The 13,104-nt window shown below is 42.2% G+C and overlaps 1 protein-coding gene across 3 annotated transcripts in view; it reads left to right on the top strand.

The window, feature by feature from the left end:
- The window catches only part of WDFY1 (WD repeat and FYVE domain containing 1), a 61,631-nt gene that overhangs the window by 28,117 nt on the left and 20,410 nt on the right, over positions 1-13,104 (top strand). For all 3 annotated transcript variants that reach the window (XM_002712502.5, XM_051848116.2, XM_070070148.1), the window contains exons 3-5: positions 1,517-1,590; positions 7,010-7,064; positions 12,875-13,025. In XM_002712502.5, coding sequence (XP_002712548.2) covers positions 1,517-1,590; positions 7,010-7,064; positions 12,875-13,025 — 280 coding nt within the window. The remainder of the gene's footprint in view (positions 1-1,516; positions 1,591-7,009; positions 7,065-12,874; positions 13,026-13,104) is intronic.

Genomic DNA, 13,104 nt, shown 5'->3' on the forward strand with positions numbered 1-13,104 from the left:
CCAGAGAAACTTTCCTTCTAGGGGGAATGAAAACAGGACATTACTATCTACAAAATAAAAAGATTTATTTATTTATTTATTTATATGGAAAGAGTTATAGAGAAATAAGGAGAGACAGAGAAAGAGAGCCTTCCATTCCCTGGTTTACTCCTCAGACTGCTGCAATGGCCAGGGCTGGGCCAGGCCAAAGTCAGAGGCCAGTTTCATCCGGGTCTTCCAAATCAGTAGGCACAAACACTTGGGCCATCTTCTGCTGCTTTTCCTAGGCCATTAGCAGAGAGCTGGCTTGGAAGTAGATTGGAACCAGCACCCATATGGGATGCTGGCATTGCAGGCAACAGCTTTACCTGCTATGCCATGACACTGGCCCCCTACTTAAAATTCTTAAACATGATTGATTGATCTTATCATCTGAAACATCATCATGGTGGGTAGGGTGGACAGGCTTATAGTTGAGTCTACTTGTTTTGTACAGTCTCAGAATTTAATCTTTCAGCTCCATGGTTCTTGAATGCAACCAAAAAAGTTTCTTTCTATGGTCCAATCCTGCGGTTAGCTGTGATTTTGCCTTTTGAGTACAATCCAGTATTATAATTCACTTTCTGCTGTTGGTAGGGAATATCAGCCCATCTTATTGAGAAAATGTCGAGCCATTTTCAAATGATGGCTTCACTTAGATCTTTTTTTTTCTTTTTTTTTTTTTAATGAGACATTTTATTTCAAAGTAAACTCCAGTTTGTTACATTTTTTTTCTTGGCATTAATTTCTTTTGTTTTAGTTCTTCTGTTGTTAACTAAAATTCTTAGGCCAGTATGAACCCAAGCATTTCTTTCTATGAATGTTCCATTTGATAAGTCACTTCAGTTCTGGTTTTTAGCAGAAGAGGACCGTTGAGAGCTTCTCCCCTCTAAAACCTGTTCTGCAGCCCATGCTCTCTGGGAGAAGGGTGTGTGCCTGAGGAGAGGCAGAGGCCATCCCAGTCACCTGATGCTGCTCTGGGCCATCAACTCTGCTGCTCTTGGCAGCCCCAGTCTCAGACTGGGTTGTGGGAGTCATTGGAAAGGGACCACTTTTTGACCATTGGGGAAGAAACATTCCCAAGGTGGCTTTCCCAGCTGACTTCTGATTGCCATGGGATGGGAATTCTGGTGCTGGGAAGCCATCTTTCCCCAGATTTCAGGTACTCTGTGGGCCTTGACGGGGCAGGATGACCTCCTGAGTCTTGGGTAATAGACCGCCGACTGTGAGTCCTGGTCCCCAAGCCTTTCTAGACCACAGGTAGGGGATTCAATCAGGTGAAACTGTGCTGGCTAACCTTGCCCAGTTATAGACGTAGCAGAGGATTAATGAAATCAGGACTTGCACACACAGATAGAACATTAAAAACATTGAAAGTTTGCATGATTGTTTTTATACAGCATTTTTGCCCTGTGTTTAAACCTAACTCATGTAGGCCTTCTTCATAGTAATGAACTTTCCGTGATGGCTTCAGATGTGCTCTTTGTCTTCCCGGCAGCCCCTTGCTCCACCATGGCTTACCATCATGACAGCAGACGGATATTTGTGGGCCAGGACAACGGCGCTGTGATGGTGCGTAGATTCCCAGATGTCTCTGCATGTTCCTCATATCCCACCTCCCCATTTGCTTATGTCAGACAGCTCAGAGTTAGCAGCGGATGCCTGGTAGTTTGGCATAAAAACTTAGTTCAGTATAAATGCAAGTCTAAGTATGGCTTAATTATAATCAGCACTTAATTTAAACTAGTTTCAGGGAGCTCAGGATGCTGTCATGATTGATGACGTGGTGCTCAGGCCAGCCCATAATGCACAGCTTCTGCACAGTGAACGCAGAGCTGCTGTTCGAGCTGCCCTCCCTCAGCCGTGACACTGGAGAGCCTCGAGAGTTTAAGAGAGGAGGGGGAGGGACCAGCCATTCAGCCCACAACTCATATTTGACTTTTTTTTTTTTTTTGACAGGCAGAGTGGACAGTGAGAGAGACAGAGAGAAAGGTCTTCCTTTTGCCGTTGGTTCACCCTCCAATGGCCGCCGTGGCCGGCGCGCTGCAGCCGGCACACCGTGCTGATCTGAAGCCAGGAGCCAGGTGCTTATCCTGGTCTCCCATGGGGTGCAGGGCCCAAGCACTTGGGCCATCCTCCACTGCACTCCCTGGCCACAGCAGAGAGCTGGCCTGGAAGAGGGGCAACCGGGACAGAATCCGGCGCCCCGACCGGGACTCGAACCCGGTGTGCCGGCGCTGCTAGGCGGAGGATTAGCCTAGTGAGCCATGGCGCCAGCCTCATATTTGACATTTAAGGCAGTGCTTCTCAAACTCTTTGGTGAGGCCTTCCATTTATTTTAGACTAGTATTTTTATGTCTCTAATGGGGTGCATACATTTATTTTTTCCTTAATTTATATAATATACTCAGCATTTTAAAGTATGCAATTCGGTTGATTCTATTAGTCAGCTTTTCTTTACTTTAACTACAGTATCTGAGAGTGCTATTTAGGAGAAGAAATGGTTTATTTAGTGTACAGTTTTGGAGGTTCACAGTCCCAGGATTGGGCAGCCCCATTGCTTCAGGCATCTGCTGAGGAGGATGGTGGAGAGAGGATCACAGGTGAGCTAGCAGAGACACAGGGAGCACACTCTCCATCTGTTCTGTGTGGTCTCTCCTAAGAAATCCGTCATGATTGGTTCATGGGGTTCCACCCAGCAACCAGAGCCCATCTAATCACCTCCCAGAGGTGCCACCTGCAGATACCATAATTGGATCAGACCTCCACCCTAATCAATCAACCATTAATATTAGTCTATTAACATTAACATAAGACTTTGGGCTTTAAATGAGTACATGAGTTTTGGGAGCCCAAGTCCTAATTAGACTGAAGCAGTGGTTTTGTAGCCTATTCATGAGGTGTACAGCTGTTACCACTTTCTAGTTCTGGAACATTTTCATCATCACCCAAAAAAACCTCATACCTGTCAGTAGTCATCCCTCATCCCCACTTCCCCCAGCTCCTGGCAATCCCTAATCTACTTGGCTGTCGAGGGAATTGCCTGTATTAGACATTTTGTGTAGATAGGATTATGCAGTATGTCCTTTTGTGTCTGTCTTGCTTTACATAAGATTTTTTTTTCCTTTTTTTTTTTTTTTTTTTTGACAGGCAGAGTTAGTGAGAGAGAGACAGAGAGAAAGGTCTTTCTTTTCCATTGGTTCACCCCCCAAATGGCCACCACGGCCCGTGCGCTACGGCCGGCACGCTGCGCCGATCTGAAGCCAGGAACCAGGTGCTTCCTCCTGGTCTCCCATGGGGTGCAGGGTCCAAACACTTGGGCCATCCTCCACTGCACTCCCTGGCCACAGCAGAGGGCTGGCCTGGAAGAGGGGCAACCGGGACAGAATCCGGCGCCCTGACCGGAACTAGAACCCGGGGTGCCAGCACCGCAGGTGGAGGATTAGCCAAGTGAGCTGTGGCGCCAGCCACTTTACATAAGATTTAAAGATTTATTCATGTTGTAGGTTTATTTTTAAAATATTTATTTATTTATTTGAAAAAGTTACAGAGAGAGAAGGAAAGAGAGAGAGAAATCTTCCATCCGCTGTTTTACTACCCAAATGATTGCAATGACCAGGGCTGGGCCAGGTGGAAGCCAAGAGCCAGGAGTTTTTCTGGGTCTCCCACATGGGTGTAGGGGCGTAGGGATGTGGGCCATCTTCTGCTGCTTTTCCAGTAACATTAGGAGAGAACCAGATCAGAAGTGGAGCAGCTGGGACTTGAACCAGTGCCCATATGGGATGCCAGCACTGCAGGCTTAACCTGCTGTGCCATAATGCCGGCCCTCAATGTTGTAGTTTGAATTAGCTATTTCATTAATTTTTGTCGTAGAATAGTATTTTATAAATATATACCTCACATTGTTTATCCATTCATTAAATACTGGACATTTGAGTTGGTCTACTTTTTGGCTATTGTGAATAATTCTGCTATGAACATTCATCTACAAGTTTCCATATAAACATGTTTTCAGCTGTCTTGGCTATTCCTAAGGAGTGGAATTTCTGGGTCATACATAAGTGTATTTAACTTTTGAGGAACTCACAAACTATTTTCCAAAGTTGCTGCATTAGTTTACAGTACCACCAGCAATGTGTGAGGGCTCCAGTTTGGCCACATCAGTGCTTAACACTTGTTTGTTTTTATCATGGGAGTATGAAACTATCTTGCTGTGGTTTGGATTTGCATTTGCCTGATAACCAGTGATAACGAGCATCTTCTCACATGCTTGTTAGTTGTTTGTGTATCTTCTTAGGTGAAATATCTGTAAATCCTTTGCTCCCTCCCCCCTTTTTAAGATTTATTTATTTATTTATTTGAAAGGCAGAGTTACAGAGAGGCAAAGAGAGATCTTACATCCTCTGATTTACTCCTCAAATGACTGCATTGACCGGAGCAGGGCAGGTCCAAAGCCAGGAGCCAGGAACTTTTCCAGTGTTCCACGTGGGTACAGGGGTCCAAGGACTTGGGCCGTCCTCCACTGCTTTCCCAGGCCATAGCAGGGAGCTGGATTGGAAGTAGAGAAGCCGGAACTCAAACTGGCACTCATATGGGATGCCCAGGCTGCAGGCGGCAGCTTTACCTGTTGTACCATAGCACAGGCCCCATACAGTTTAGCTCTTATATTTAGATATTTGATCCACTGTGAGTTAATTTTTGTACATGACAAGAGGGAGGGTTCTATATTATTTCTTTCACTTGAGGGATATCCAGTTACTCTGGTACCATTTGTTGAAAAGATTATTTTTCCCCCAATTGAATTGAATGGCCTTGGTGCCATTGTCACAGAGTCAGACAGCTGGAGAGCCAGGGCAGTTTCTAGAAGTGGATATATTGTGAGGAATTATAGGGAGAGGGATCTCTGCATGTTTGAGGACTTGGAGAAGGCTGTCAGGGCTGGATAGACCCTAGGGGCAATTGGAGAGGTGGGCAGAGGCCATGTCATGCAGGACCTTGTAGGTCTGGGTAGTTTTAAATTTCATTGCAAATGCAGTAAGAAGCTATTAAAGGGCTTTTCAGCAGGTAAATGGCATGCTGTAATTTACAGTTTTAAAAGAAGCCTGTAGCTACTTGGTTCATAATGGATTGAGGGGCAGCCAGAGTGGAAGGGGGAGAGTGAGGCTGTTGGAGCAATACGGATGAGAGGACCCAGCAGTTGAAGTGGACATAGTGTATTGATTTCAGATGCATCTTGGATTACATACACGATGTGGGAAAGAAGGGTGAAGAAGGTAGGTAATATCCAGGTTTTGAACTTGAGCATCTAGGTAGACAGGGAGGAGACAGCTGGAGGGAAAGGGACAACTAGGAGAGCCCTATGTTTGAGACACCTGGGAGACATCCTACTGGCTCATAAAGCTGGAAGTGGATGTACACACCAGGAGCGCAGGGGAGATCTGCACAGGGGGAGCCATCAGCTGTGGGTCAGTTTTCAAGCCATGAGAAAGACTGTGATCTCCTGGGGAAGAATGTGAAAAGACAGGGGCTGGCTTTGCGGCATAGCAAGTAAAGCTGCTGTTGTAGTGGCATCTCATATGGGCCCTGGTTTGAGTCCTGGCAACTCCACTTTTGATCCAGCTCCCTGCTGATGACCTCAGAAAGCAGTGGAGGACAACCCAAGTTGTTGGGCCCCTGTGCCCACCTAGGAGACCCCAATGGAGTTCCTGGCTCCTGGCTTCAACTGGGCCCAGTCCCTGCTGTTGTGGCCATTTGGGGAGTAAACCAGCAGATGGAAGATCTCGGTCTCTCACACTGCCTTTCAAATAAATAAGTAGATCTTTAAAAAGAAGACAATGAGAGAAGACAGGGCCCAGACCTAAGCTCTGAATAACTCCAGCATTTAGGAGTGGTGTTGAAGGGGTAGCCATCCAGGGAAGAGTATGGTATTAGGGAGCGTAGACTACCTCACAGAAGCCAGGTTACCGAAAGTCGTGCAGTCAGAGGAATCATTTAGGGAACATCAGGATCCAGGTAGGGGCTGGGAGTCTATTTTAGGAAGTCTTCCCAGTGACCTTTGGGATCAAGTGGTTTAGAGGGGGGAAGGATTGAGAAACATTAGGCAGGAGGTGATGGAAGGGTCTGGTTCTGGTTTTTGTCAGCTCCACGTGCCAGTGTGTGGATCACAGGTTTGAGGGTGCAGTGTTGAAAATGAGGATGCCAGTTAGGAGGTTGTTTTAGGACCACCACCATAAATTGTGAAACACTGGGGTAGTGATGGAGAAAAGGTGATGACCGCACAAACTGTCTGGACAGCAGGGCTTAATGTTGATTTGATGTGAGTGTTGAAATAGAGAGCAGTGTTGAGATGGTCCTTAGGTTTATAGCCAGGAGCTTCGCTGCACACAGAGACAGAAAAGGTGTTGGTAGGGGAAAAGTGACAAGTTCAGCTTTGACAGTTAGTTACTCAAGCCTGAACTGCGGTGGTTTGGTCTGCACTGGGGTTTGGGGGATCACTGAGCAGAGGTGTCAGTGGAAACTGCAACAGTGGCTGCCATGAAGTAGGAATGAGGGGTAGATTGGGAAGAGCAGAGGATACCTAATGCCTCGTTTTTACAATAACTACAGACTCTGTAGTGGGTCTTTGTAGTTTTGTTTTAGAAGCATCTCGATGGATTGTGTGTGTATGTGTGTGTGTGTGTAGCCAAGAGAGCAAAAGCAACAAAATTTTGTAGTCAGAGAAGAGAATACAAAGCACTCACTTGTGGAGAAAGAACTGGACAGAAGTTCCCATTCCGGTCAGCGGCAGTTCTTTATTCCGTTTGATCTGATCCCCCAAAGAAGTGATGGCCTGAGGACAAGTCTGTTGAAAGAAGCAATCATATCCTTAAGTAGCTCCTTTGAAGTCCTTGGACTTGGAATACCATTTTGGGATTTTACTGTGCTTTGAAAATTAAGTTTCTGTTGTTTTTGAAACCATAATTGTTTTCTCATTGCATGTGTTTACTTTTAGGAATTTCATGTTTCAGAAGATTTTAACAAAATGAACTTTATCAAGACCTACCCAGGTAATATGATACACACATGCTTGCATTCATATGCCTGTAGATATACACACATGAAACTAGAACACTGTCTGTTACGACCAGAATTAGGTTTCCACATTAAGCTTTATTTTGTTCCAATTAAAGGAGAGACAATTAGCTGTCCAGAATTATTTACCATCCTTTTTCTACTTACTAATATCCAAAATTGTGTACATTGAATATATGTATGAGATTAAAATTAACCATTCTTCTATTAGCAGATATGTGCACTCCTTCCATTTTTTGATAACAGTGTTACCTATGTGGATGTGTGTATGTATCTCTGTGTGTATAATTTGTAGATTTATGTATGTGTATAAACACACACATGTATGTGTGTGTGTTTCCTTGACTATTACTCTGACTCTAATCCTATAATTCTGGTTGCTTCTATTTAAGACGAATTCTTGCGAGTGGAATAAGTGGTCAAGCATCAAAAGTTTTTTGGTAATGAAAAACAAAACAAAACAAAGTTTTTTAGTGCTGTAGATTTTTGCCAACTATTTCTTAGCAATAGTATGCAGTCCTATGAGTGGTGACTGAGAGTGCCTGCTCATTACTTCTTCACAACGTTGCTGCCTTATAAATGATATTTTATATTCAATGATGTTTTCAGCTTGAAAATTAATGTAACTGTATTTAACGTTAGCCGTTTTTCAGCAATTGTGAATGTTCAGGGTTTGCCCATGTTCCCAGGAGTCTTTTCTAACTGAGCTGTAAGCACTTCCACTGCAGCACAGCCAATGCCTTGGAACAGCTGTGGGATATGTATTTTTCCCACTTTTCACTTTGCCATGTAAACTTAAGTACTTTTAAAATTAACTAAAGCAAGTCACAGAGTTAACTTTGGATTAGGATTTTGGGGCCAAAGCCATTTGACTAAGTTATGGGTCCCATCAGACCAATTAGCACAGAGTCCCAGGAACTTCACCTGAAGGCATAATAGTTACCCTCATTTTTCCAACCTGGTTTTCTGAAATTTTATATTTCATGCAGTGGATAAAGGTGAAAATTAGTCTAGCTGGTTTCTACATACACTGATTATATTGTTGAATTTGGGTCTAATAACAGGATATAGAAAAGAGAGTTCGAAAATTTCACTAAGAAGGCCAATTGCTTTCCTTTCAATATTGTTTCATCTGTTCCAAGTTGAAACAGGAGAAAAGTGATGCTACAGGACCATACATTTGAAGTTGGAGGATATGGTTGTACAAAGTGTTTTGTGACAAGTGATAAAGGTTTCCAATCTTGCATTGTTGAATAATGTACAAGCATTACGGTGTTGCTATGGCAATGAAAACAACTTTAAATTGTCAGCTGTCATTTGCAGATTTATGTTTAAAATTATCAAGAATTCGTAAACTTTTATGCATCATATCCCTAGGAATTTGGAGAACTTTTCTTATATGCCTGATTAATGTTTTTGTCAAAAAGCAAATTCTTTAGTGAATTATTTCACTTGTCATTAATTCTTTGTCAAACTGCATATTCACATGTCTCTTTTTTTATGCTGTATTTTGGTTGTCAAAGTTTTATGAGCAATAAGGCAGCATAATTTTGGGCCTTTGCATTTCATTGACTAATAAAATTTTTAATACATTTGAAGGACTAATACTGGGGCTGCCAAGCTTTTTGCGGGTGAGTTTAAAAAAAATAAAATTGAAGCAACAGTAAGCGTTACCATATGTAATCATGATTTCATAAAAGAAAAGTCACCTACAAAATAAAACAGCAGAAAGGACATAACCTTGAAAGGAACAGTTCTTCTCAAGAGAAGACAGTTGTCTACTCCTTACAACATCTTTACCATGAACTAGTATAACGCTTAGTCCTGAGTTTGACTAGGCTGTAGGTTTAGTGGGCTTAGTGGGAAACATGGTTAGTGCAACACAGAACAGGTTATTAGAATTTGGGCATGTATTTAATTATTTAATATTTGCTTCTCAGTTTCCTTTTCTGAAAATGGGCAAAAAAGAAGAAAAAGCACTAAGCCATACATGAGTCACTGAATTAGTTATCACCTAATGGTAGTTGTTATTAGCTGAGACTTGGCTTATTAGAATTTAAGATCACTAGCTTTTAGAACATCCTTTAACTTTCAGGATCCTTCATGAATATTTATTTGTTTAAGTGTGAATCTGATCTTCAGCAAGACTTGGAGGAGAGTCCCTCAGTTCTTCTGAAGCAGTTTGTGCAACTAAGAGCAAGGCCAGAGGTTTTTCTGTCTGGCTTCTGACTTCCTTCATCAGACTGGATATTTATTAAACACTTGCTACATGTAAGGTCCTGTACCAGATGAATTAGACCTGATCCTGTTGTGGTTTGCCTATAATTGACCTGGAAATATTTTAGATTGGGTAATACAATACCTTCCTTATTCCCCACTATTATTTGTGAATAGAGAAACTTATAAATATTTTGTCTTTATAAATAATAAAGGCTACACACAAACAGAAATTACTTTAGAAACAAAACATGTTATCACTATTTTTGTTATTTTAAAAAATTTCAGCTGTTCCTATTTACAATGCCAGTATTTTCTTTTTTCCCCTCATCACTACACTGATTTATTCTGAGCCCTGTTAAAGCTTTGTTGTACAGAGAGATTGTAACATTTGCCCTTAGATCAGTTTTTTTCTATTTAAAAATTTTGTAATATGAACAGATTTCATGTATTTCATATATATAACTTGGGAGCATAGTGATATTTTCTACCTCACCCTCCTTCCCACCCATGCTCCCACAGTTCCTCTTCCTTCCTCTCTTATTCCCACTCTTAATTTTTACAATGATATATTTTCACTTTATTTTATACTCAAAAGATTAACCCTACACTAAGAAAATAGTTCAACAAATTTATGAATGAAAAACTGTTCCTCAGTAGTAGAGACAAGGACTGTAAACAGTCATGGAATCTCAACATGTGAATTTCACTCCTATACATTACATTTTTTGGTATTCTAGTAGTTGCCACAGATCAGGGAAGACATATGGTATCTGTCTTTTTGGAACTGGCTTATTTCACTAAGTATAATGGCTTCCAATTGTATCCATTTTGTTGTAAAAGACAGGATTCCTTTTTTTACAACTGAGTAGTATTCTATTCTCTCTCTACATATGTGTATAAGCACACACACACATCACAACTTCTTTAGTCATCAGTTGGGGCTGATTCTATATCTTAGCTATTCTGCATTCAGCTGCAATAACCATGGGGGCGCAGATAACACTTTGATATGCTGATTTAATTTAGTTTGATAAATTCCCAGGAGTGGGATTGCTGGGTCATATGGTGTATCTATTTTCAGCTTTCTGAGGTATCTCCATACTTTCTTCCACAATGGCCACACTAGTTTACATTCCCACCAGCAGTGGATTAGGGTACCTTTTTCCTCACATCCTTACCAGTATTTATTTTTTGTTGATTTCTGTATGAGAGCCATAATTACTGGGGTGAGGTGAAACCGCATTGTGATTTTGATTTGCATTTTCCTTATGGCTGCTGATCCTGAGCATTTTATCATGTGTCTGTTGGCCATTTGGATTTCCTCTTTGGAAAAATGCCTGTTCAAGTCCTTTGCCCATATCTTAACTGGATTTTTTGTTTTGTTGTTGAATTTTTTGAGCTCTTTATAGATTCTGGACATTAATCCTTTCTCAGTTTTAGTTTGCAATTTTTTCCCATCCTGTTGGTTGCCTCTTCACTTTGTTGAGTGTCTCCTTTGCAGTGCAGAATCTTCTTAGGTTGATGTAATCCCATTTTTCTATTTTTGCTTTGATTTTCTGTTCTTCTGGTGTCTTTTTCAAGAAATCTTTGACCATGCCAATATCTTGCATTTTCCCCAATGTTCTATAGTAATTTGATGGTATCCATTTATAGATGTAGATCCTTGATCCATTTTGAGTTGGATTTGGTATAAGGTATAAGGTAGGAGTCTTGTTTCATACTTCTACACATGGAGATCCAATTTTCCCAGCACCATTTGTTGAAGAGACTATTCTTTCTTCAGGGATTAACAAGCTCCCTTGTCAAAGATTAGTTGGTTGTAGATGCATGGATTGATTTCTGGGGTTTCTGTTCTGTTCCATTGGTCTACATGTCTATTTTTTTTTAATGCCAGTACTAGGCTGTTTTGATTATAACTGTAGTATGTCTTGAATTTGGAATTATGATGCCTCAAGCTTTGTTTTTGTTGTTTTAGATTGCTTTAGCTATTCTGGGTCTCTTGTGTTTCCATATGAATTTTAGTATTGTTATTTCTAGATCTGAGAAGAATGTTGCCCATATTTTGATTCGGCTCTCACTGGAATTTGTAAATTGGTTTTGATAGTGTGGATTTTTTTTTTTTTTTTTTTTTTTTTACAGGCAGAGTGGACAGTGAGAGAGAGAGACAGAGAGAAAGGTCTTCCTTTGCCGTTGGTTCACCCTCCAGTGGCCGCCACAGCCGGTGCACCACACTGATCTGAAGGCAGGAGCCAGGTGCTTATCCTGGTCTCCCATGGGGTGCAGGGCCCAAGCACTTGGGCCATCCTCCACTGCACTCCCTGGCCACAGCAGAGAGCTGTCCTGGAAGAGGGGCAACCGGGACAGAATCCAGCGCCCCGACCGGGACTAGAACCTGGTGTGCCAGCGCCGCAAGGCGGAGGATTAGCCTAGTGAGCCACGGCGCCGGCCTAGTGTGGACATTTTGATAATATTAATTCTTCCAATCCATGAATATGGAAGATTTTCCATTTTTTATGTCTTTTTTTTCTGTTTCTTTACTTAATGATTTATAATTTTCATCATAGAGATCTTTCACCTCCTTGGTTAAATTCATTCCAAAGTATTTAATTTTTTTGTAGCTATTGTGAATCTTAGAAGTTCTTTCTCAGCCATGGATTGTCTGTGTATACAAAGGCTAATGTTCTTTATGTGTTAATTTTGTAACCTGCCACTTTGCCAAACTCTCTTATGAGTTCCAATAATCTCTCAGTGTAGCCTTTTCATTCCTTTATATGTAGAATCATTGCCAGTATGTTCTAAAGGGCCAAAACACTGACGTTATAGACAATTAAGAAAACATTGCTGTGTTCTTTCCATGTGGACCTCTTTGACAGTTAAGGTTTTCCAGAACAAAGTAAAATGATGCAAAAAAATAATAAAAACCTACTTTCTAATTTATTATTTGTATTCCTGTTGAGTGTTCCTGTTTATGATCCATAGCTCCTGATAGTTTTATTTTATTATTTAAGATTTACTTATTTTTTTTTTTTTTGTAAGAGAGAGAGGGAGAGGGGGAAACAGAGAGAGAGAGAGAGAGAGTGAGCTTCCATCTATTGGTTCACTCCCCAGTGGCTGCCAGGCCTGGAGCAGGCCAAAGCCAGAATTCCCAAGCTTCCTCTTCTCCCACATGGGTACACGGACCCAAGGACTTGGGCCATTCTCTGCTGCTTTCCCCGGGGCATTAGCAGGGAGCTAGAATGGAAGTGGAGCAGCCAGGACATTGGCATTGCAGTTAGCGGCTTAATCTGCTATGCCACAGTGCTGGCCCTGCTCCTGACATTCTTCCCTGGGGGTGCCAGAGGGAGGGCCTGGAAAAGATCCTGTGCCGGTACTTGGGGGTGGGGCAGATGGTCAAATCCTCTGGCAGAGGGTGACCATTTCTGTGCTAGCACCTTTTAGCTGTATACAACAGGGTGTAGGCTGACGTCTCTGGCAGGCAGAGCCTCGCTCCTACCCCACGTAGAGCTATTTCTGAAGAGCATCGGTCCTCCTGAAGAGCACAGCCTTCCCCCTTATCTTCCTGCAGCTCATCAGAACCGGGTGTCTGCAATTATCTTCAGCTTGGCCACAGAGTGGGTGATCAGCACCGGCCACGACAAGTGCGTCAGCTGGATGTGCACCCGCAGTGGGAATATGCTGGGCCAGCACTTCTTCACTTCCTGGGCATCGTGTCTGCAGTATCCTTCCAGGCGCCCACACACCTCTCCTTCCACACCTCACCTCAGTATTTAGTTTTGAGTATGATTTGTTGTTAAT

This window comes from Oryctolagus cuniculus, chromosome 3 (genome assembly GCF_964237555.1).
Source record: "Oryctolagus cuniculus chromosome 3, mOryCun1.1, whole genome shotgun sequence".
Taxonomy (NCBI): domain Eukaryota; kingdom Metazoa; phylum Chordata; class Mammalia; order Lagomorpha; family Leporidae; genus Oryctolagus; species Oryctolagus cuniculus.